Source organism: Tenrec ecaudatus, chromosome 13 (assembly GCF_050624435.1).
Source record: "Tenrec ecaudatus isolate mTenEca1 chromosome 13, mTenEca1.hap1, whole genome shotgun sequence".
Taxonomy (NCBI): domain Eukaryota; kingdom Metazoa; phylum Chordata; class Mammalia; order Afrosoricida; family Tenrecidae; genus Tenrec; species Tenrec ecaudatus.
Window position 1 is genome coordinate 81,115,932 of NC_134542.1, and position 25,635 is coordinate 81,141,566.

The 25,635-nt window shown below is 41.4% G+C and overlaps 1 protein-coding gene across 8 annotated transcripts in view; it reads right to left on the minus strand.

The window, feature by feature from the left end:
* PKP4 (plakophilin 4) overlaps positions 1 to 25,635 on the minus strand; it is a 272,376-nt gene that overhangs the window by 41,810 nt on the left and 204,931 nt on the right. For 6 of the 8 annotated variants that reach the window (XM_075529701.1, XM_075529705.1, XM_075529700.1 and 3 more), the window contains 4 exons: positions 15,934 to 16,122; positions 12,655 to 12,874; positions 4,669 to 4,801; positions 2,997 to 3,210 (listed from right to left, as the gene is read on the minus strand). In XM_075529701.1, coding sequence (XP_075385816.1) covers positions 2,997 to 3,210; positions 4,669 to 4,801; positions 12,655 to 12,874; positions 15,934 to 16,122 — 756 coding nt within the window. The remainder of the gene's footprint in view (positions 1 to 2,996; positions 3,211 to 4,668; positions 4,802 to 12,654; positions 12,875 to 15,933; positions 16,123 to 25,635) is intronic. The other 2 variants (XM_075529706.1, XM_075529704.1) reach the window with 1 other exon arrangement.

Genomic DNA, 25,635 nt, shown 5'->3' on the forward strand with positions numbered 1-25,635 from the left:
TTTACGTACCGACCACACCCATCCAAAGCAAGCAAATACAACTTCTGAAAGGAGCATTTCATAAGCCATCCATCCACAGAACGGAATAATTATTAGAAGTAAAACTACATGTTATAAAGCAAGACTTACTTTCCCTTATTATACAAGTAGGGCCAAAAAACCTCCCCAAACCTACCAGCTGCGAGTGGAGGTTTCCACACAAAAAATACCAGAGGTTGTGGCTAGTTTTACATATGAAAAGAAAACATCTATTGGGGAAGTAGTTCTTTTTGAATTAGGAAACACTCACATCCTGCATTCAAGGTACATGCTTAGATCCTGGATTTTTCCCTGGGAGAAACTGGCCATTTGGCATGGTGGTTGTTGGGGGATCTCCCCTAAGATAAGCTAAGGCATTTCTAATATTTCTTGACAAACAAGAAGAAATGGAAATGTTCACGGACATTTGATGAGTTTATTTTCCTTTCCTAGTATGAATCAAATCCGAGTAGGCCCAGACTTCACACTCGGAAAGGCTCTTTTTGCACTGATTTACCTGGGGTTTGCCCCAGGTGCATGTGCTAATTTAGACATTTTATTACTACTAGTGCTGAGAACGATATATTTTAGGATATAAGTATGCACCTTGAATGGAGGATATGAGTGTTTCCTAATTCAAGGATCAACTCATGAAACATCTGGCCAGTTAATTCAAAGAGGATCAGACTTGAGTGGACTGTGCTTCCGTCGCCAGGTTGCCCCTGGATCCCTCCCGGGGGAGAATCGCTGCCAGCATTCCACAGCTTTATTGGCTGAACAGTTGTGTTAAGAGGGGAAAGTTAGGAGGACAATACTCATCAAGTTTAAGGTGAAAGGAAAAGAAACGTCCCACAAAACATGGTTTGAAACTGAGCTGACCACTAGGATGGACATTTTGCATCCGTGTCTCTTCTTCATTCTATTTAGAGTTCTTTTGAATTTTATTTCAATTAATCCATCCATCCCTACACATACGCACTTATAAACATGCTTACATGATTTGTGTTACGATGCAAGAAAGTGCGATGTTTTGAAAACTTTTTAGAAAGAAGGCGGATATACTAACACACCAACACGATGGTGCCTTCACGTGGGGCAATTGAGAGGTGTTAGGGCATCGAGCTTCAAAACACCCGAAGGCAATCTAGCCCAGGGTTTGAGCTTATTTGTTAAGTCTGCTCTATTCTTATTACTTAAATTTCATAGCATATTTGACATACAGGATTATATCAAGGCTGCTATTTTGTAATGTCTTTTGAGAAAGAGGATTTCCTCTTAAATATTAGATTCACAATAGCTTGCTACATTCCCAGTCATATCTGCCAGAACCAACAGCTCCCTCCCTCTGGTTTCCTAAGGGAAGACACCGGGGAATGGGATTGGTTGTACAGAAACGCTGTTCAAATGGTGTAGTAAAATATTGTAGGCACAGGAAAGTTAAAGCAAGACCACCTAGGCATCCACCATTCAACCTGGTAAAATATTAAATTTTACCTGGCTTCAAATTTTCCTTTAAAGCAATGGAGGTAATTTGAGCTCCCAACCCCCTTTCCTTTGCTCTGCCACCAGAGCAACCCACTACCCTGAATCTGTTTTGGACCACTCCAATGTACAGTTCTACCTTGACTGCACGGCCTGTACCCAAAATACTTTACAGTCTCCATCTGCTTATTTATAAACCTGAAACAAGTGGTATTATGCAGCACCGGTATTTTACAACTGTTTTTAGAGATTATTCTCTATTGCTGTATTTAGCTCTAATGCACTGGCTTTTCACATCTCTCTCTATTCCATACATAGGCACATATCTATATTAAGTGGTTTCACTGTATAGAATGCACTGAAGTTTATTTAACCATTCTTGTGCTAAAGAATATTTAAATCCCCCCCCCTTCTCCATGACAAGTAATGCTATCATTAATCCATCCTCCTATAGAATCGTTTTTTCCATTTCATCCTCAATTAGAACCCGGCTGACATTATAATGTTCATCTCTCAAGACAAGGCATGGCTCGCTTCCTCCTTGGCTCTCACTCTGGACCATCACACTCTTTCGCTAATGTGTTCCTTCTGAAACAACCCAACCCCGCCTTTCCACCCCCGACACAGGTCAGGTTTTTCTCCAGACTAAGGACCTCCTCACAGACCCTCAGACACTAGACTTGTCGCCCTCCAGCCAGTCCTCTAACCTGCTATCCGTTGCAAGAATGCGTGTGAACGTCCATAATGGCTACGTCATGCCCTACAAGGACACCCCATTGCATGTGGGACACGGGCACGCTCTTGCATCTCCCTCATGTGTTTTAGGCCATAGCAGTCCTCCGTCTCCCCTGCTAATAGTCCCTACCCCACATGACATGCTTGTTGGGGACTGGAGTTATTTATCTTCCCTGCTTACGTGGCCACCAATAGCTCGGACGGTTTAGGTCTCACCAAGTGGATCAGGGGACCTCCCTACCTATCCTCTGGGCTCCACGGCAACCTCTCCTGAGTCAGAGCACCTGCCATTAAGATCCACAAACAACCTGTGTTCCTGTTTAGCCTCAGTGCTTCTTGAGGGCAGGACGTGGGGTTTACTCATCTTTGTAATGTCAGGGCCTCGGGCATTACATTGTCTGGGAATACAAAAAGGCACCCAGGGAGTGGAGAACTGAAATGGAAGACAGTAAAATCATTAGGCACATTGTACCTTCACAATAAAGAAGAGGCAGCCTATTTAAAACAAGTTGATTCACTATGGAATACATAATACAAGAAAATTTAGTCAGCTCTCCACAAACAAGATACCTCTGCTAGTTGATGTCTGTGCATTAGAGGGTCCAATAACCGGCACAGACAGAGGTGACTGTCTACTCAGCCTTCGTCAGTTATGAACATCAGCACCTATAACGCACCACTCGCTGACAATGCCACCATGTAAGGGTTAGATTGGAGATGGTTTCCAACAGTTGCTTGAGGAGATCACCTTCTATACCTACCTGTAACAAGCTCCCTCACTTCTGCATCAATAGATTTTCTCAACAGTCGCAACAAAGCAGGTATCCCAGCAACATTCTTCATCGCTATTTTATTTTCATCTGTAGACTTGCCAAAAACAAGGTTTCGGAGAGCACCACAAGCATTCTTCTGAACTTCCAACACTCTGTGGTCCAAAAGGTCAACCAGATGCTTGATTCCTCCTAACCTACACACCTAGAAGGAGAGACGTTAGGTACCAGCGTAAGTGTCATGGATTCACCACGGAGCAAACAAAAGGTTGTTATGGGAAAATGAAGGGAAATGGATAACTGTAGAATATTTGAAACATTTATCTTCAAATTGTTCAAATAACACAAAGTTTGAGAAAACATTCCAAGATGATACCCGTTTCCTGGATTTGTGGCTTAAAAGTGTGACAGCTAAGTGGATTAATGTCCACGTGGAGGGAGCAGCCTCTGCACACTAGCGGGGACTCATGCTCTCACGCCAGGAGCGCATTGCCCAGAAACACGAGCACAGCAACGCTGTATGCAGGGCCAGAGGCAACACAGGAAAGGGTTGTGGACCGAGGTACTTTCGTTTCTAGTATTGGCTCTCTAGGCCACACTCTCTCGATCTTCTACCAAGTGTCAGTTCATGAGCATGACTGACTATCTGGACTTTATGTACTGCACCTACCGTTACTGGTAGGACAGTTTACATCTTGAGTTAATGAAAGCCACTTCAGTTCAATATGACACTGCAGGGGGCGGGGGATGTCTGAAGCTTTAAAAGAAAGAATCTGTAGGTTAGAAACCAGATAGGAACTGGAAACACAGGGAATCCAGGATGGGTGATCCCGTCAGGACCAGTGGTGAGAATGGGATACCGTAAGGGTTGAGTAGAGAGGGGGAACCGATTACAAGGATCTACATATAACCTCCTCCCTGGGGGACGGACAACGGAAAAGTGGGTGAAGGGAGACATAGGACAGTATGAGATATGACAAAATAATAATAATTTATAAATTACCAAGGGTTCATGACGGAGGGGGAGCGGGAAGAAAGGGGGGAAAATGAGGAGCTGATGCCAGGGGCGTAAGTGGAGAGCAAATGTTTTGAGAATGATGAAGGCAATGAAAATACTAATGTGCTTTACACAACTGATATATGTATGGAATGTGATAAGAGTTGTCTGAGCCCCTAATAAAATGATTAAAACAAAACAAAACAAAAACGAATGTTTCTATCGATGTCCCAAAATGTTAAAATCTGAAAGAAAATATTTTTCCTATGTTTCATGTCAGTAAGGTTGTAAATCCTGTTACTTCATTCAACTGTTTGACTGGATGTTGACAAACTATGGGGTGGGGGCTGCTCACTAGTTCAAGGCACACTGTAACTTGTAACTCAGATTTTCCTAAGCTCCTTTCAAATGCAGCTTAAACAGACGTTTGTGTGATGTTTTATACGGAAGCCAATTCAAGGGAGACATGCTTCGAAAATGCTAAAAAGGGTCCAAGAGAGATACTTTTTCTAGGTTTTCCTGAGATCTCTTGCGAGGAAATCATAGCGTATCTGGCACCCAAACATCCCTCCGGTGGCCTCTGCGTTGCCCCTGGCGTGGCTTAAGCACGTGCCAGCTACGTGGGAAGGCACAGGTTCCCAAGTCATCAGCCACGAGGTCCCGTACCTCCATCTTCACTTTGTTGTCCCCGAAGCACAGGTGCTGCAGGTAGGCCGCGGCGTTCGCCTGCACTGACGGGAACTGGTGCTGCAGCATGTGGATGACTTCAGGTAACTCGGGGTCGCGCCAGGCAAACTCCCTGCACAGGGAAAGCACGGTTCAAAAAGGAAGGCCCAGGTGCTCATGGACCACCGCAGACGGTTGTTACAGGAAAACCACTTATGGAGACAAACACTGGAAGTTATAAATACCCTGTATATACAATTACAAGGCCCCTTCCCGTGAACATATGTAAAGTCCCAGATGCTTATGATCTTACAGAGGGACAGAAAGAGACTCACAGGAACAAAGGACATTCTGAATATGAGTAACTATGCCACTCTGGTGTTCCTCCTCGGTTTCTATTTTTATGCCTTTCCTTCTAAGTAGGGAATTTGCAGGTGCAAGGCACAGGTAAACAAATGTAATTTGGCTAAGTGAGATGTCATGCTTCAAGAGACAGATGAGGGGGTGGTGGAAAGAGAGCTGGCGTCAGCCTAGAAATCTCAAATTTGCGAGCGCCACGACTTTTGAGCAGCGTACCACGGCCGCTCTTCGTTGTATAACAAAAGTCACTGTCAAGTTGACTGATTCATAGCGACCCCTGGGACAGAGTAGAGCTGCTCCTGGAAGCTTCCGAGGCTGTTGATGAGAGCAGAACATCTCATCTTTCTCCCTTGAAGTGGCAGGTGGACTTGAACCACCAACCTTCTAGTCAGCTGCCCCACATGTAACCCCCTCCCCCAGCAGTGCTCCTCATTAAAGGACATATAAAATAGTAAAAGAATATACATTTTACCAATAATCTTACAACTAGAGACATTCAGAGTTGACTTTTCTCACTAGGCCTGTCTCTACGTATGAACGCAAGTATGTGCACATATGAAGGTATAGAATTTTAGCATAAAACTAAATTACTATTCTTCCCCTAAACAAACAAACAAACAAACAAACAAACAAACAAACAAACAACCCCCGAACTCACTGCCACCAAGTCATTTCTGACTTTCAGAAACCCGACAGGGCAGAGTAGACCTGCCCCCGTGGGTTTCCAGACTGAGTGGAAAGCCTCGTCTTTCTCCTGAGGAGTAGCTGGCAGGTTTGAACTGCTGGCTGACAGCAGCAGCCCAACATGGAACCACGGCTAGCAGGGCTCCGAGGAGCTTTATGCACATTCTTCATTTCTCCTTACAACAACCTTATCGACTTAGAAGGCGAGGTTAAATACGTTTCCTAAAGAATCAGGACTAATGAAGGCAGAGCAAGATTTGAATCCCAGCGGTTGGCTTCGGAGTCTGGGTCATCAGTCATCGTGCTCTGCCACTGCTTGTATAAAGAGTCACCTTACGCAAAGACTCTTACAGCCTGCTCTTTTTTACGGCACACTGTACATCAAAAGTTTTCTGATGTCACTAGGTCACCCCACTATTTGGAACCCTTGTTAAAGGTGAATTGATATTTATCTGGCATGAAGCCCCATTTTCCCCCAAATCAACATGGTTGTAAGCCTTTGACCATAGGATGAAGTTAACAGCTTATAAAAAATGGACTGATGTGGAGTGCATTTTCAGCTGCCCCAGATACATGTGGACGCTGGACAATGAATTAAGAAAACCAAAGAAGAACCGAGGCCTTCAAATTGTGGTGTTGGCAAAGAATACTGACTATTCCACAGATTGCCAGAAGAATAAGTCACTTCCGATGTGCCCTGGAAGAACGACATGCAGAATGCCCCTGAGAAGTGAGCACGGTGAGGCTATCTCTCACAGACCTTGGACCTGGTAGCAGGAGAGACTAGTCCCCGGAGAAGGAGATCATGCTCAGCAAAGTAAGAGGTCAGCAGAAAAGCGGACGATGCTCATGAACGGGTGGACACAGTGGCTGCAACATGGGCTCCAGCACAGTAACAACTTTGAGGACAGGGCAGTGTTCTGTTTGTGGTACTTTGTGTCATTATGATCTGGAATGAATTCTTCAGCGTCCAACATGCACAACAACAAACGTTACATCAAACACATGTCAGCAAGAGCTTTCCATGTGTTGCCTCATTTACTTTCAGAGCTGTCAGATGAAATAGGAATTATTAAATGGCATAAGCTCTATAGATAAGGAATCCTGGCTTAGTAACTCAGTAGTGGAGGCTTGTGCGACCCAGCTTGTTTATATGATGTCCTACATACAAAGAAAACAAAGTTAATGGACGTTTTGAGAGACAGTAGTAAACAGACTGCATGTTTTTGGGAAGCTAACTCTGGTGGAAGAGTAGAAAGTGTACTAGAACCAGAAAAGGCAAGGGGCAAGCAGACTATTCCCACAAGAAACCACAAAGCTCCTAGAAACACACTAGAGTTTTTATTTGATAATGCTCTGTCGTATCCTTTTCATTCAATCTATCAACAATTCAATATAAACCAAATCTATCCACCCATTCCATCTTACTGGATCATCTATGTTCATTCTGTCTCAAATATAAGACTGCTCTTATATCCATTCTTTGCAAAGTACCAGAAAAAAAACCCATACTGTGTAATTTAGATGCCTGGTTTTAAGTTTTAGGTTTGTCAGTTATTATGTGATTTTGAAGATGAGCTAATTATTTGGAGCTTCAGTTTCCTTATCTGTAAAATTGAAACTACTTCACAGGTGGTTGCAATGATTGAATGTAACATGTATTAATATTTTTACATGCTAAATGATGACACGGGTGTTTTATTAACACTCATCATTCATGAGAAATGGGCCATTGTAAATGGGGAAGTCTTGGGAATAAATAGCTTTCTTTTAAACATTGTCACCTTGTTAACCATTTCTGGTGAACAATGAGCTAAAATCTATTATGTAATTCCATGCTATAGTTAACTGGACATACGGAGTGTGGTTTACCCTTTTCTTGACTCAAAAAGATGACAAACATCCATTTGCGACTCCTTAAAATGGCATAGTGATGGGCAAGATCTTCTGACATCCTTGGCTGCCATGAGGACCAGATCAAAGGTTGGGCAATTCTGGTTGGGCACATTTGTGGATGGGCACAGAGGTTTGGTTGGCACCAATTCCAACCATGGCTTCGGTTCCTATCTGAAAATTCCCCTGGAGACGCTGCTATTAGTTTATGGCTTAGTTGGTTGGTATCAATGTTGGCCATGATGTACTTCATTAAAATAAAAGCTGAGACTTGCAGGCATGGCGGAATAACTGGTAGTGAACTTGCCCTACTTCGATGGAAAACTATACAGCAGGACTGCAAGTATGAAGCAAGTCTTGGAAGGCACTAGGCACCAGGCAATACAGAAGGTAATCTGTGAGCAGAAGGAAGCATGGAAGGGGCCATGGTTTTCTGTTTGGCAGCACTTTCCATCAGGGGGACCTGTGTCCAAGCACAGCATGATGGACTTAATGAGCTGAGGAGGAAGAAAAGGGAATTTGGGGATACCGAACTCTTTGATAATTGAGGACAACTATGGGGGGAGAATTCTAGAAATCTGTGTGTCTGTCACCGGAGGGCTGTCCTGTGTGCATGGTATAGAGCTATGAGCTGAGCAGATACAGTGTTGGGTGGGGTTAACACCAGCCCCGTCAGAGTAAGGACCGTCCTGAGTAACTCGGGCATCCCGTCCAGGCTGCAAGAAAACCCTCAGGAGAAAGGATCACGCCATAGAGCTAACAATGATCCAAACCCAGGCCTGTCCTGGCAGAGCAAAGCCATCCTTGACAAGGCAAGAGCCAAAAAGATCAGAACCCTAAAGGGAATAAAATGATCCAGTCTTGATAATGTATCATCCACAACAGCCAGAACAGAACTTCAAATTTACTAGAAATAAGAACCAGGAGAAAATTGTGACATTGAAGCAGTGGTTCTCAGTCTTCCTACTGCCATGACCCTTTCATACAGTTCCTCATGGTGTGGTGACCCCCCAACCATAACATTACTTTCGTTGCTACTTCATAACTGTCATTTTACTACTGTTAGGAATCGGGCGATCCCTGTGGAGGGTCACGACCACCGGTTGAGAAGCGCTGCTTTAAAGAGAAAGGCCACCGGTGGCACTGGATTCAGACAGCCTAGATGGTGGGGTTAGTAGGATTCCAGAGGGTTTAGTATAAATGTACGTAAGCTCGGTGAAAAGATGGGCACGGGGGTGACACAGGGCGCTTCTCATCAGAGAAATTAATTTTAAAAGAATTAAATACAAGTCTCTGAAATGAAAAAATGAAGTAACTGGATAGGTTTAACAGCAGACTGAAGACTGCAAAAGAAAGTATAGCAAATGTGAAGATTAATCAATAAAAGTATATCCAATCTAAAGAATACAGAGAAAAAGTTTAGCAATCTGTGAGTAAAATGTTAACAACCTGTGGGATGATAATCACGAGGCTTAATTAGAATCCCAAAGAAGAGGCAAAAAGAGAGAGAAAAAGTGAAGAAAGAACAGCTGGATGAAAACGCCCTATTGGCAAGGAAACGCCTACACCCAAGCACCTCGTGGAGCCCAGAGGGTCAAGGCTGAGCGATTAAGAGAAACCTGAAAAGAAGCCCCAGAGGAGACACGTTACCTGGTAGGACGAATGACAAAAATACTAGCTAATATGAGAGCAGCGATAGCAGGAGGGGAAGGGAAAGGGCGGGGGGAGAAAGGTGACCGAACACAACGATCTACATATAAGCCCCTGCCTGGGGGATGAACAACAGAAAAGTGGGTGGAGAGAGACAGCGATCAGTGTAAGACACAGGGGAAAATAATTGATAAATTATCAATGTTCACGAGGGAGGGGGAAAAATGAGGAGCTGCTATCAAGGGCTGAAGTAGAAAGAGAATGTTTTGAAAATGATGATGGCAACAAATGTACAAATATGCTTGACACAATGGATATGTATGTATTATGATAGGAGTTGTATGAGCCCCCAATAAAATGATTTAAACATGCTCTGAAGACAGAGAATGACATATTTTAAAGTACTAACAAAATTAAAGATGCCCAGTGAAATAAAAATATTTGCAGACAATCGGAACTGAGAAAAGATGCAGCCAGCAGACCTGCAACACGAAAAAGTCCCAGGAGGTCTTTAGGCGGAAGGCACACAGTCCACATGGAAGCTTGGTTTCACAGAAAATGTGATGAGCACTCTGAATGGTAGATATGTGAATGAATATAAAAGACGACCTTCTTTTTGTGTAGGTCCTTAAAAAGGATAACACGAAGTTAATGTTTTAAGCCTTTACACATCTGTGGAAGTGGATACTTGTTGATAGCTTAAAAGTCAAAGGGAGGGTAAAAGAAGTGATCAGAGTACCAGAGATTTGGGAATCTGTCCCAAAGAACATCACGAGCCCTATCAGTCTCTACTTTCTAAAGGAAATACATCTGGGTTGCTGCTTTTAGAATTCTCGCTTATAGTAACAATACATTTTGCTTGCAAATTAGACCGATTTTAAAAATTCCAAATTTCTTTTAATATAAAAAGCAACAATTCGCTCAGTGGTCTTATAATGAAATTTTAGGCTAGTAATAATATAGCACTAATTATAAAAAATAGATTTATAGGTGAATAAAGCTATTAAATTTGCTAGTTTGAAAACTGTGACTCAATTCAGTTGTTACAGAACTTTATAGTTTAGATTTCCCCTTCAAATTTCAAATTCTCCTGAACTCAGTTTCAGCAAGAAGGAATAGACCTATTATTATAAGATCATCATTTATTCATCTTATGAAATTCATTAACAGTAAAGATTCACATAATCAAAGCTAGCCACAACATCTTATGCATTAGACTAAGACATTATCATACTATGAATAGCTGAAGGATATTATCATACATGAAATCCTTGCTTAAAAACCTATCAACTCATACCAGAGGTCAAAACGGAAGTCTTCAGGGACACACATTAAACTCAAAGCTCTATTCCCACTGCGCTGCGTTTCTGGGCAGTTACGATTGTCTCTCCAGGCGGAGACAAGGTTAGGCTACATCCCCTCTAATTCAAAACCCCGTCGGGGCCGTCTGCATCCAGCGGGCTGCTCTACATCCTGTCCTTTTGAAGATTTAAAAAACAACAACAAAAAAGGGAGAGAAATTATGTAACAGTAGATGATTCTTTTTTAAAAATCATTTTATTAGGGGCTCATACAACTCCTATTACAATCCATACATACATCAATTGTGTAAAGCACATCTGTACATTCGTTGCCCTCATCATTCTCAAAACATTTGCTCTCCACTTAAGTCCCTGGCATCAGGTCCTCATTTTTCCCTTCCCTCCCCACTGCCCACTCCCTCATGAACCCTTGATCATTTATAAATTATTATTTTGTCATATCTTGCTCTGTCCCACGTCTCCCTTCCCCCTCTTTTCTGTTGTCTGTCCCCCAGGGAGGAGGCCACATGTAGATCCTTGAAATAGGTTCCCCCTTTCCAACCCACCCTCCCTATGTCCTCCCAGTATCGCCCCTCACACCACTGGTCCTGAAGGAATCATCCGCCCTGGCTTCCCTGTGTTTCCAGTTCCCATCTGTACCAGTGTACATCCTCTGCTCTAGTCAGACTTGCAAGGTAGGATTTGGATCATGACAGTGGGAGGGTGGGCGGAAGCATTTAGGAACTAGAGGAAAGTTGTATTTTTCATCGTTGCTACATTGCACCCTGACTGGCTCATCTCCTCCCCGAGACCCTTCTGTAAGGGGATGTCCTGTGGCCTACAAATGGGCTCTGGGTCTCTACTCCGCACTCCCCGCTCATTCACTAAGGTAAGATTTTTTGTTCTGATGATGCCTGATACCTGATCCCTTGACCCCTCGTGATCGCACAGGCTGGTGTGCTTCTTCCACGTGGGCTTTGTTGCCTCTGAGCTACAGCAGATGATTTAATTATACTGGTAGTGCCATCGCCAGCGAACTTATTTCAAAAACCATGGACTTGACAAAAAGGCGGCAAACCAGGTACAACAGAGGCAGATGTAGGCAGAACCTTAAATCATTTGAGGCAAAAAGCGAAGAGGTGAAGTGGCTTAGTTAAGCAATCTGTTTTCCATTCAACTCTACAAAGCACATTTATTCTGCTTTAATGACCAAGTCCTCACTCATGCTTTTAATTCATATTCATTGAAATAAGTCAGTAGGCTGCTAAATATGGCTCGATAATTATAACAATTTTCCAGTGAAACAACTATTTGTGGGTGAAGAGTGAGTGAAATCTTGCTAATAAACACCTTAAAATAACACTGAAGCCAGTTAAGATTTAGCAACAATTTTACTGTTTGAGAAATCAAAATTCTTTTAGTTTTGAGATATTTTCCTTTATTTCCTAAATATTTTAAGAGACTTTCATCAAAGACAAGGCCAATTTTCCAAGAATTCAGCAAGTATTAAATGACGCATACTGTCTCTTAATAAAAATGTTCTCTGCATGGCCAAAGGGAAGAGGGAAATGCTCGTGATGTGCTGCCGAGGTACGAGACGTCCTTGTAAATGGTCTCTCTTAAACGGCAGGAAGCTTTTGGAAAGACCTAGTTAATAAAAGCTACGGAGTTGATCAATACACTTTAAAATGTTCACAGTGCTGATCTTCCATAGATTATAACTATCAAATACATTTTCTGAAGCTCGTGTACAAACGTCAGTCAGAGGAGAAGAAGAAAAGGGTGAAATGATCCTTTTGTGTAACTCAGCCGAAGGAAGAGGCTACCCCGGGCCGTTGCCTGGGTGAAGCATTTCAACGATGAATGCCGCACATATTCACACAGACCTGTGCATTCTCTAACCTGCTGTTAAAGCGCTGAGAGAAGGGATCCATCTTTAAAATGAAATTAACCTCAATTACCTACGTAGCTGGACGACAAGGGAAAGTATCTGACAAAGGAAATACTGATAGGACAGATTTACCATCTTAAAGAAAAGCCAGGACGAAGGCACCCTGGTGATAATGTAACCCTTTGGAGAAGCACAACTGATACTTGCCTGGGGTCTTTCTGAATACTGTCTATGGATGGGGACCGCGTGGTGCCATCGTCAGCCGGCGGTGCGTGCTGCAGCCTGCTGTAACTGCACTCCTGGGCTCGGTACTGAACAGGCCTGTAGGGCTCTGCGTAGGTAGCCGTTGTGTTCAGAGCGTAATTATTTCTTTGGTATGTAAGAGTACTTCGTTGGCTGGACGTCCTTTGTAGATTTCCAACACCTACTAGAAAGTCAAAATTTTAAAAAGGGCCAGACTTTTTAAAGGCAACACATTTTGAATTTTAAAAAGGAATCTACATTTAGCTTTAAGCAATTATTGAAATGGCTTACTACATTTAGATATTATAAATCTAGCACATTGGTAACTAAAATAAGGTTTCAATATATGTTAATAATGTTTGTGTCAATTCTATTAGCAGGATAGATAAAATACTGACATAGTTTAAATATATTTAAGATTCAGTAACTTAAAACTGCATATAAACATAGAGAAAAAAGCTAATTTGTAAGATTTCATGATTCCATTTTAGAGAAACAAAACAATGAAGCTCTTACCTAAATTTGTAAGTAATTATAATATTCAGTGTATAGAGATTACTTATTTTGATCTACATTTTATTTATAGAGCTGTGGATCTTACCAATATTGAAAAATACACTTGCAAGAGGAACAATTCATATGTCGTATTCTTTTGACTACTTCAAATTACAGGTTGGTACTATCTACAGTGATACTGTACACCGTATTTAGCAATTCTTTAACTACTTAAACTACTTCTTAAAGTTAAAAGATGCTGACAACATTAATCCTCAACCAACTCTATTAGAGAAAAACAATTCAAGAATTCCAGGAATAAATAAAAAGATCCCTGGTGGTGCAGAGTTCAATTAACTACAAGGTTGGTGGTTCAAACCTACCAGCTAATCTGTGGGAGAAGGAAAAGCTGCCTCCTTTCCATAGAGGCTTGTAGTTTCAGGAAGCAGTTCTGGCTCTCAACCTTCCTAATGCCGTGACCTTTAATACAGTTCCTAATGCTGCAGTGACCCCCCACCCCAACCATAAATTGATTTTCGTTGCTACTTCTTAACTCTAATTTTGCTACTGCTATGAATCGGGTGACCCCTGTGAAAGGGGTCGCGACCCACAGGCTGAGAACTGCTGCTCTGGAGGGTCATTTTGAGTCAGAATTGACGCAGTGGCTGTGGGTTTAGGGTTTTGCTTTAAAGAATAAGTACACTATCTCTTCATTAACATCTATTAAAAATCAAAGTTATACTAAAAAAAAGAAATATCCCTCAGTGGACCACATTGTTGATTATGGCAAAGAACCAGTTTAAATAAGGTCTTCTGCTTCCTGGTGTTCTCAGAGGCAATTCTTATAGACCTGTACCTTATTTGAGGGAGGGGTGGTGGTGCAGGGAGTTCATAGCTACCTGGAATCATGCGTGGGCATATTAATAAATTTGAATAATCTCCTTTATTATTATTTGGGGAGGGGGGAGAATCAGTGTCTCTCGAGACTGCGAATGAATCCCACAGCTATACATCACAGGTTTTTGTCTATCGGCCAGTACAGGATGGGGATAAACAGAGGCTAGAGGTACAAGGATGTAATGCACTAACTTCCCATTTCTACAAAACCCTTAATTGTTTTCTGTAACGCTTTAAGTCTATAGCAAGAGATATCTATGTCACCTTCTACAGTAAAGCATTCAGAAGAAATCACACATTGCTAAAAGGATGATAAGTATAATTTAACTACATACATGCTAAATTAAAGAAAGACATGTGTGATGATTAATGTTACGTGTTAACCTGACAATGTCATGAGGTCCTGTATGGCTTGGCTGACCTTCATTTGGTGGTGTGATATAATACCTTTTCATTCTGTGTGTCTTAAATCCTAACCATTATACAATCAGCCTGCTGTATGTACAATTTCTACATTTGTGAATTCAACTATCCTGGATTGAAAATATTTGGGGGTGGGGAAACAATTAAGTGGTCAAAACCCTTACCAAAGACTAAGAGGGAACATAGTGTTATCTGCACAGCACTTGTATTGTACTATGTACTCTAAGGAATCTGGAAAAGATTTAAAGCATATGGCAGGAGGTGCCTAGCTTATATGCAAATACCATGCCATTGTATAGAAGGGGCTTGAGCATCCATGAATTTGGTATCAGTGGAAATGGGGGTAGTCATAGAACCAATCCCCTATAGATAACAAGGGAGACTATACATTAACATGGAAGGATTGAGTTACAACCTTATCAGAGGGTATGACTGCAGCCCCACCTTTATTGATGTCATGTTCCTACTATGATATGAGGGGTATTTCCTTCAGTCTGATTTACATTCAATAGCATTTTATATAAAACATATATTTAAATATATCACATGTGTTACATAAATTATATATACATGTGTATGTACGTACACACACACACGTGTGTGTGCATTCTGTCAAGGTCCACCCTTGCTTTGGATCTTGTATCTGACTCATCAAACCTCTGTTTCCGGGAAACTTGAGCTAGCAGCCTGCTGTCAGACCTGCCAATTCGGGGCTTTGCCAGTTTTTGCAGCACCGATGCATAGCCTGTCACCCAGTATCGGTGCCCATGAGCTGACAGCTTGTCGTCTGACCTGCTGATTATGGATGTGTCAGTGTCTGCTACCGCATGAATCAAGAACAGCCTATAGCCTGATACGTGACCCCAAATTTTGGGAACCGATAGTTTCCTGAATGGCTTGAGCCAATTCCTTAAGATCAATCAGTCTTCACCCTCTATTTATACACACACACACACACCAGTTTATCTATACAAGGACAAACACACACATGCTCACTCAACTCACCCCCACACATAGAAATACTGGGTCTCTCTGTAGCACTCAGCTCAAGATGCTAAATAATTCATGCATGGATTTTCTCCAAATTCTTGCTCGAGGCAAAAAAATTATCTAGCGATACCTACCCCAATAAAAGCTTTAACTTTCACATCTCATGTGCTTGGATTCTGAAGAGGCAGTTTTATGGCTTTACAAAGTTATTTGTAAATTAGCAGTACCATCACTATGTCCATTGATTAGACTGAACTGAAGAAAAACATATCACCTATAAAAAGGTACTAAGTGGACATCTGCTTTACTGTTTATTGATCTGGTAACACAGCTGTTTATCTGACAGCCAAATGGGAAACACGATTTCCCTCTAACAAGGAGCCAAGTAAACCCTTTAACAGTGAAATCAGACGCACTCAACAGACAACTGATGCTCACCTGAGCCTGTGCGATACAAGGCTGTCTGCGACCCCTGGAGCTCCACGGTTCCGTGATTTGGGCTGCGGTACACTGGGCTGTAATAGGTTCGCCCTTCGTATATAGGAGTGATGTGCAGGTCGGGAGACACAGTTGAACGAAGTTCTTGCCCAAGCTGGCTGTGCTGACTCGCATATGAACTCCGTAAGCCTAGAAGCAGCGGGAAAAAGGTTTGTAATCAGAAATGAAAACAAAAGCCTTACTCAAAACTCTAATCAATGGTGCCAAACACCAAATCAAATCTGAACACCCAGATCAGAAATTCTACAACAGAGGGATGCTAGCCAGGTATAAACGTGGGCACATGCATGCACATGCAACCAAATGCTTTCCTTAAAAACAAAACGTTCTCTTGACAGCAAGAAAAAAGAAAAATTCTAATAAACAATAAAAAGAAATAACTGAATAGTATATTATTCTGACTGCAAGCTATTTTATGGTGACCCAAAAAAGAAAATGTCCTCTTCTAATTTTTAAGTTTTCATGTTTAAAGAATCATACATACAATGGCTCATGTCATTCTCTCCCCCTGTGTTGCATAACTGCCTGGCCTTACAAGCAACTGATCAGTTCTATGGGGTCAGAGCTGCCAATGTTTCACACTACTTTAAATCCAACACCTACGTACTCAGTACCATCAAGCCAATTCCGACTCATAGTGATTCTAGGGCTTAATAAGAGTCAATGTCCAAGAAACAGGTCTATTAATTTAATTGTCATATGATCTTTACAGGAAACCACTGGAAATTTTGTTACAAAACTTGGGATTTTAGCAATGACCTAATAGCCTTTCTCAAGTGTTATTTTAGTACCTACTGCTGTATTTCCACTTTTTTAAAAAAGCAAAGCAAAATTAAGATGTGCCTTCTGGATGCGACATTCTTGTTTATTTTCTGGTATAAAGGAAAAGTGAAAAATTAGTAGACTATCACTCAATAATACGTTTTGGGATTCAAATAGTTAATATCTAAAGATTTCACATAAGACTTATAATAAAAAAATAGATTTCAAACCTGAGTACCTTAGTTTCTTTTTAAAGTGTGGCTCAACATATTCCGCATTATGCACTGTAGAATTTCTCTATTTGCCAACATTAGTAACTACAATCTGTCCCTCGGTCAGAACACCAATTAAGGTAACATCACAAAGAGAAGCACCCCAAAACCAAAACAAAACAAATTTGAAGGAGCCAGCATATATTCGCTTTAAAACAAAAAAGATATCAATTAACATATTGGTTTTTTTTAAAAGAGAAGAGCATTCTCATTCTGCAAGTTCAGCTAATCATAAGTTAAAGCCAACGGGTCTAAGTATGAGTGATAATTACGTTGCTTAGTTAAGGACGGCAAGAAAGTTAATAAATACACAAAGCTAAGTGATGGACTATTTTCTACCCTAGACAATAATGTGAAATGGAAAGAAAAAAAATGAACCAAGGTGGGTTTTATCTACTGGTTCTGTATTTGTTAAAATAAAGCTGACACGTTACAATTTTATAACTGCATAGCTATTGAGCTGAAGTATCTCATTGCAAAAAGGAGATAAGTAGAACCTGAAAGGAAATGCGATTCGCCTCCTTCAGAGGGCTATTTCCAGCAAGGAAACCACAGGGCCGGGCAGTGCCATTAGCAGCCCAGTGCCAGAGAGAGCTGTCCATCCAGGATTAATGACACGGGGTGTACGAACTTCCTTGGAAACGGAACCTTCTATGGCATAAGCCCCAAGAGGGAGGCCAAGTACACCGGGGGCTTTGGGAGCCAATGTAACTCCAAAGATGGTACCATTGTTATTGCAGTATTCTTATTTGAGGATCTGTTTTTTACACACTGGCAGTTTTTGCATTCTCTTTAGTAGTGTTTAAGTTCTACTTACTTCTAGAACCCATATGAATCTTGAGCAAGCATGTCAGCATTATGTTTGTACGTGCCCAAGTCCTGGGTAATCGTGGCAATCCGAGTAGCTATTTGAGCCAAAGGGCCCCCAGGTTCTCCAAGGGCTCTGTGGGTTAGGGCCACTGAAATTCCCAGACCCCGCTCAGTGGGAGTTTGTGTGTGCCCATTGGAATGTTAAATAAAAACAGAGCAATCTGTACCATTTTCACGGGACTGTATCCTCACTGCAAACATCTGGATGATTCTTCACTGGGAATCATGCAATATGAAGATTTATTAAACACAATTCCGAAGCATTATTATTGTTTTTTGCACTTAAAGTGACCCCATGTGACGGAGCATAGATGCTCCATAGGGTGTTTAGGCTGTATTCTTTACAGGGACAGAACATCAGTGCTTTCTTCTGGGGGACTGCTAGGTGAGTCTACTTTTGGGTAAGTAGCCAAGGGTTTAACCATTGTTCCACTAAGTTTTCTTAAAGGATTAATGAAAGACTATTCCATGCAGCTAACCAAACTGGGAAGTAATGGCTTAGATGGCACTGGCTTGTTGCACTTTCTTCGTATTAAAACTGTTCTGAAGAGTACAACTTACTATTTTTACCATGTGCATTAAAACATACACAAAACACAGCCCCCACATTAAAAAATTATATAGCCTCTGTAGATTAAGTACAAATGATTATGTGCAGAGAGCCTACCTAAGTGTCATTTAAACTGGGAGCCCATAAGTATATTTTACAATTGGTAAACTAGAAGTAATTTTGCCACAAATTAAAAAAATATTACTTCCCAATCCCTTCTCCAAATAATGGAAAAAAAAAGATTTTCCATGACTATTGACCCAACCAATAATTTCTATTTGCAATCCTTATTACTTCTTGTTTATAAAAACCTTACACTTAAGGCAACCACCCCCCAACCCCCAGAAATTCCTCTTACAAACATGAACTCTTCTCAAAAACTTCCTTAAAATGCTATAATTATACTAAGATAATTATTTCAGGGCATAAGAATTTTTTTGTGGTAGAAATTAAGTTTGACACATTGCAACATTGTTTGAGGATCATCAATTATCTCAGGAACTTAATCTATATGCTTTAGGCAAATTAGGTCATTATACCTTTGAAATCAAAACCACAGTAAACATAATGTTAGGTTCATCGTTTTCTGAAATAAGCACCAGCCTGCTCTGTAAGAGAAAAATAAGGTTTTTCCACCACTGTAAAGATTTAAAGTCTCAGAAACTTGCAGGGGCAGTTCTACCTTGTCCTGTAGGTTCACGATGAGTTGAAATGGACAATGGGTGGAAGTGCATTTTTATAGTAAAATAAATACAGAGGATTCTTAGCATATCCAAAGGGCTCACAGGATTAGTTTGTTGGGTAAAAAGGCTTGGGATCATATTATAAAGAACCACAGAATAAAATAAACAATGAGCAATGTGTGTGCCTTTAAAATATATATTTATATGTAACCAAACAGTCAACAAAGACGGAGGTGAGAGGGCAAGGAGTGGAGGGTAACTAGATCAACGGAAACAGAACAAACAGATTGGAGCTAATGAGAGTGTTGCCATGTTGTAAGCGGTGGGATGGACTAATTCAAATAAAATTTGTTAATGGGGAACCTAATTGGTAGTATAAACTTTCACCTAAAACACAATAGGTTATTATTTTGTAGAAATTACACACTCACACAAGCAAACAAAATAGAAGAAAATTTATAAAGTAGCATCTATACCTAGATTGAGTGATCAAGTAGATGACGGAAAGCAACCTAGAAACTTGTTGAGGAAATTCTTTGCCTCTTCGATGGCTGCGTTAGATGTAGAACACCAAACACTCATGGTCAACTAAATGCAGACTCCTACCATCAGGCCAATTCCCATGCACAGCAACTTGACCCCAGAGTAGAACTGCCCCGGGGGCCTCAGAAGCTGTCAATCTTTACAGGATCAGAAAACTTCTTTAAAGGAAATTTTTAATAAATCATTTCATTGGTGGCTTTTACAGCTCTTATAACAATCCAAACATCAACTGTTTATCAAGCACATTTATGCATACGTTGCCATCATCATTTCCAAAACATTTTCTTTGTACTTGAGCCCTTGGTATAAGCAATTCTTCCCTCCCCTGCTGTCTCCCTTCATCCAAGTTTCTGTTGTTTGTCCTCCTGGGGGGTCGGGTGGGCTGTAAATCAATCATTGTGATTGGTTCCCCACTACCCTCATGGTATTGCTACACCCATTATTGGTCCTGAGGGGCTTATCTGTCCTGGACTCTCTCAATATGTCTTCCTTCTACCAGGGAGTGGCTGCCTGGTTCAAAGAGCCGATCTCGAGGTTCGCAGCCCAAAGCGTAACCTACGGTACACCAGGGCTCTTTTCGTCAAGTATGCCTGCTATTTTTCTCTGGAAACAAAATTTAAGGTAATCCGCATTGTCAGGGTTGCTAAGAGTTGGAATCAACTTGAAGGCAGTGAGCTTGGTTTTTCTGAGTTCACTGTTAGTCATCGGTTTGTGAAGACAAAGCAGGCCAGCCCTTGGAGGGTTCTCTCCTTCTCTGGACTCTCCATTTTAAAATTTACCAACCAAGTTGGCTCCTATTCACAGTGACCCTAAAAGGAGAGGGCAGACCTGTACCAGACTTTCTGAGACTATAAATCCTTATGCGAGCAGACAGAAGACATAATTTCTGCATATCTGTTCAATACATATCTAGAGGGGGCTGCAAAAAATGCTTGGGACCATGCATTTTTTAGGGCTTCTCTGAGAAGAACAAGTTCCTAAGTGATTTCTGTATCAATTTGCTGCATACTTTTCAGGGGCATACTCTAATTCATTTAAATAAAGAACAAGCCCCTTCTTGGAGCTAAAAATATCAAGCCCAATATTAACTCTTGATGCAAAATTACTCAACTACAAAATCTCAGAAAGGTTTTACCTTTTTTCAAAAGGCAAAAGGAAAAGAAATGATCAATTTCACAAAAATTTAATTAAATATTCAATTCAGAAAAATATTAAAATACTCTGTAAATAGAAATATAGCAAAACCAAAAGACAACTTACAAAATGGGGAAAGGGCGATTTCAGAGAAGCCCAGGTGGTATCGTGGGTTATGGGTTGGGCAGTTCTAAACCAGCAGCTGCTCTGAGGGAGAAAGAGATTTTCAACTCCTATGAAGATTTATACTTTGTGCTATAGGGTCCCTTTGGATAGGAATTGCCTGGATGTCAGTGAATGAGCAATTTATGTCAAGTATAAAAAGAATTAATTAATGATAAAAATACAAAACAGGCCTGGACTTGTGTTTTTCAGAAAAAGAAATAGTCAATAAACAAAATAAATCATAATCCCAGTCATAACTCAATAAAGGCCACTTAAAACACGCATCAATAGGTTTTTACCTATCAATTTGAAAAGGATAAAAATTTTAAATAAATACTAGTACAATATAGTAAATCAGGCACATACTTAAACTACTGGTGGAAATGTGAATCTGTGCAGTCTGTGGAGGGACAATACGACATTATTTTGTAAGTAAAAATGCATCTATGGTGGTTGTGGCTCAGAGGGACCCTACGAACACTAGACAAAAGATGGCCCAGCCTTGTGCCAGGCTGACAACCATGCCGTGCTTGAGCCCACGGGTGGAGCCACTGCGTCAGCCCATGTTGGAGGGCCGGCCTCATTTTCACCACCTTCTACTTTACAAGCACGATGTTGTCTCTCTCCAAAGTATGTCGAGCTGTGGATCTTCTTCACTATCATCAGACTTCAAAGGCACAAACTCTTTTTTGGACTTGCTTATTTCCTGTGCAGCCTTTACACGCACAAGAGGTGTCTGAAACTACTATGGCTTGGGGCGGGCACATGTTAGTTTCGATTACCATGTCGAGGTAGCTCTGTGGAGTGCATTACTCACCCAACACAATACCTCATTTGTTCTGCCGACTTCCCATGGGTTTTGATTGTGGCTCCAAATAAAACGAATTGCTTGCCAGCTAAACTCTTTTCTCTGTTTTTTGTGATGTTCCTCATTGGTCTACTTAAGAGTTTTGTTTTATGTTAATGTGTAAGCCCTACCAAGGATGTGTGTCTTTGGTCTCCACCCATCAGTAAGTGCTTCAAGTCCTCCTCGTTTGCAGCATAGAAGGTTGCATTGTCTACGAAATGCAGGTTGTTGATGGATTTTCCTCCAATCCTGGTGCCATATTCTTCTTCATATGGTCCAGCTTGTTTAATTGCTCAGCAAACGGATTGGTCCAGCATGGTCAAACGATGCACTGCTGATGCAGACCTTTTAAATTGAACTTACACAGTATCCCCACATCTCTATCTGTTCAAACAATTGGCTCACAATCTATGTGTCGGCTCTGTGTGTGCACAGTTAAATATTGTAGCGTTCTCATTATCAGAATGTCATCCATAATTTATCCGGATCCACACAGTTGAATGCCTTTGCATGGTCAATAGAACGTAGGTAAACATCACTCCGTATTTTCTGCTTTCAGCGAAGACCAATCTGGTATCATCAATGATTTTCCTAGTTCCAAGGCCTGGTCTGAAGTCAGCTTGAATCCCCACAGCTCACTGTTGGTGTACTGCGGCAAGTGCTTTAAACGATACACAGCACAAGTTACTAGCGTGTGTGATATTCAAGATATTTCCCCCTGTTTTATTGGATAATCTTTCTTAGGAATGGGCACTAATACGGATCTTTCCCAGTTGGTTGGCCAGGCAGCTGTCTCCCAAAGTTTTTGGCGTAGATGAATGAATGAATGTCTCTAGGTTTTAAAGTCAGTGTTACTTCCAATGAAACATTTCAATCAGCTTCTGGAGCTTTGTTTTCGGTAAATATCTTCAGTACATAATGGACTCCTTTAGTTTATTGTATCAGTTCGTGACTTCATGCTACAGTTCTAGATTATCATGGTTAAATGCGGACCAATTCTTTCTGTTTCACTGATGCTGCCGATTTTATCTATCTTCGTTTGATATATCCTGCGTTATTCAGTATTTTTCCCTTGTTGAGGCACCAAATCTGTCCCCAATAAGAGCTAATCTCTGTGCAACAGAATGAAACCCTGCCCGTTCCTGCACCATCCTCAGAGTCCTTGTGTCCGCGCCCGCCGTGGCAGGTGCTGTGTTTACGGATTGTCAAGGACTCCCTCTCTTCCACTGACCTCTAGGTACCAACCACGAAGGCCTTTCCAGAGACTCGTTCCTCCTCCGAACACGGGCAGCGGACCGAGACGAAGCCTCGCAGTCCTGGATTCGAAAGATCATTCAGAATGTTACTCTTTCCAGACACATCTCCATTTCCCACTGGCACTTCATTGCACTTTCGATATTCTTCGTTAGCACCGTAATTCAAACGCATCTGGAGGCTTGACTTGGCTTCAGGGTTTTTTAGCTTGAAAAATGCTAAGTGGGCTCATTCATTTTGGTTTTCTAACACTAGGTCTTCGCATATTTCAACTCAATACCTTGTCTTCTCAATGTGCCCTTTGAAACCTTAAGATGAACTCATTCACTTTCTCTGAGTTCCACAGGTATGAACCAACCTCACTACCACTGAAACAATTCTGATTCACTTCTTTTGTTTTTGAAAAAGGTACATTTAATGACTACTTCATTGGTCCTGAAAAATTCCTATCTTGTGATCTCTGAGTTGTTTCTATCGCCAAAGCCATAAGAACGGCTTCTCCAATTGCTGATTCTACTTCCTTTCCAGTGCTCACATTTCGATGGCCAGCAATCATCAAGGAATCTGAAAGGTATTTTTCATCAATTTCAGATTGCAGAATTTAAAAACATCTTCATTCATCACCCTTGGCATTAGTGCTTAGTGTGTACATCTGGGTCTTATCTATCACTGCCAGTACTATATTTTAGGGTGGATTTTGAAATGTTCTTTTAAGGCAATAATGATATCTTTGCTCTTTTTCCTGTCCTGTAATAGTGGATTTTATGATTGTATGAAGCAAAACAGCCAATAGAAATATGCTTCTGCTTACTAATGCTTAGGATATACTGTATACACTCGTGTATAAGCCGAGTTTTTCAGCACATTTTTTTAAAGGTTCAGACGTATTGTCAACAGTGTTTTATTTATACCTTTCAGATGAGAAGTCCTCACAGCTCAGCCAGCCACCACCAGGGAGCAGTGACTCCAGAGGAACCCTGCTAGGTCTCACCAAGCTCGGGCCACAAGACGGGCCACTGGCTGTCGTTCTGGTTTTAGGACAATGTTCTCGGTTGTAAAGGGGAGAGTGCACATATCACCTGCTTGTCCAAGGGCATTCTTCGGCCCTAATGGTTGCTTTTACGAGCTGTTGCAAGGGGGATTCAGCACATTTTTAATGTAGTTTTTGTGGTAAAATTAGGTGCCTCGGCTGATAATCGGGTTGGCGTCTACACGAGTATATACGGTACTTTTATGCAACCTATCCAATTTTTGAAAATGCCTAATTTTCCTGGATGTATACTTTGGACTTTCCATGATCTAGTTATTAATAAACGCCAGCAGCTGCTGCTTCTCTGTCTGCGTTGTGCCACTCTGGCAAATGACGGTCCTTGCACGCTTTGTTCGAGCCACACCATTGTGGCTGACTCAAATTTGAATACTTCACAACCGGAGCGGGCTCGTTTTCTGTTACTACATCATACCCCTCAGCTATTCGTCGGGTTTTTAGTGGCCAACTTTTCAGCAATGGACACCTCTAATTTCTTCCCAGCTTGTCTTAGTCTAGAACCTCCATTGACACCCGTGTCCAACCATAGCTGACCCTGCTGGTATGTGAAATGCCGGTGGCTTAGATTATTACAGTATCATAGCAGCATGCAAACCTCCACGGAATGACAAATGGATGAAGGGCAGGTGAAAAATGTACTATGATGGCAGTGCTATTGGGTACTGTTAAGATTTCTAACTTCAAGGCTGAAGATTCAAACTCACCGGCCACTGTGAGACTACCTGCTCCTATAAAGATTTACCAGCCTCCAGAATCCTATATAAGGTTGCTATGAGTTGGAATCTACTCAATGGCAGTGGGATGCAGCAACTTGGAGACAATAAATTAAAGTGCTCAGTTACATTGAGGGAAAAAAAGGTAAAGGAAAAAGAGGTTTAAATTAATTTCATCAGTAATACTGAAAAACCTCAAACTCACTGTCATTGAGTCAATGCTGACTTATAGCCACCCCCTATGGGTTTGCGAGACGGTAACTGTTTACAGGAGTAGACAGTCCAGTCTTTTCACACAGAGTGGCTGGTAGTAGTTTCAAACTGCCGACCATGAGGATTAGAGTCCAAGTCATAACCACAACACAAGCAGGACTTCCATTTCATCAGTAATAGGAGAGAAGAAAACACAGCGTGCCCTTGTATGCATTTAATGCATGTGCTTCGATAAGCAAACTATCATTCAGGAAGACATGTTCGTTGGTGAGTACACAGAATGAGGGTGAAAGAGGAGCCTGAGACTCTCTCTGCTAATTAAAGATTCTGATATCTTGGACATGATACCAGGAGAGCAGTCCCTGGAAAAAAGACACCTTGCTTAGTAAAATAGAGGGTTAGCAAAACAGAGGAAGACCCTCGATAAGATGGATTGATGTAGTTGCTGAAAAAAAATGGGCTTAAATATAGCAACGATTGTGAAGTTAGTCCAGGACTGGGCAATGCTTTTTTTAAAGTGCTGTTTTGATGTAGGCAGGATCGCTCTGCATCAGATCCAGCTTACTGGCACCTAACCAGAAGAGGCGT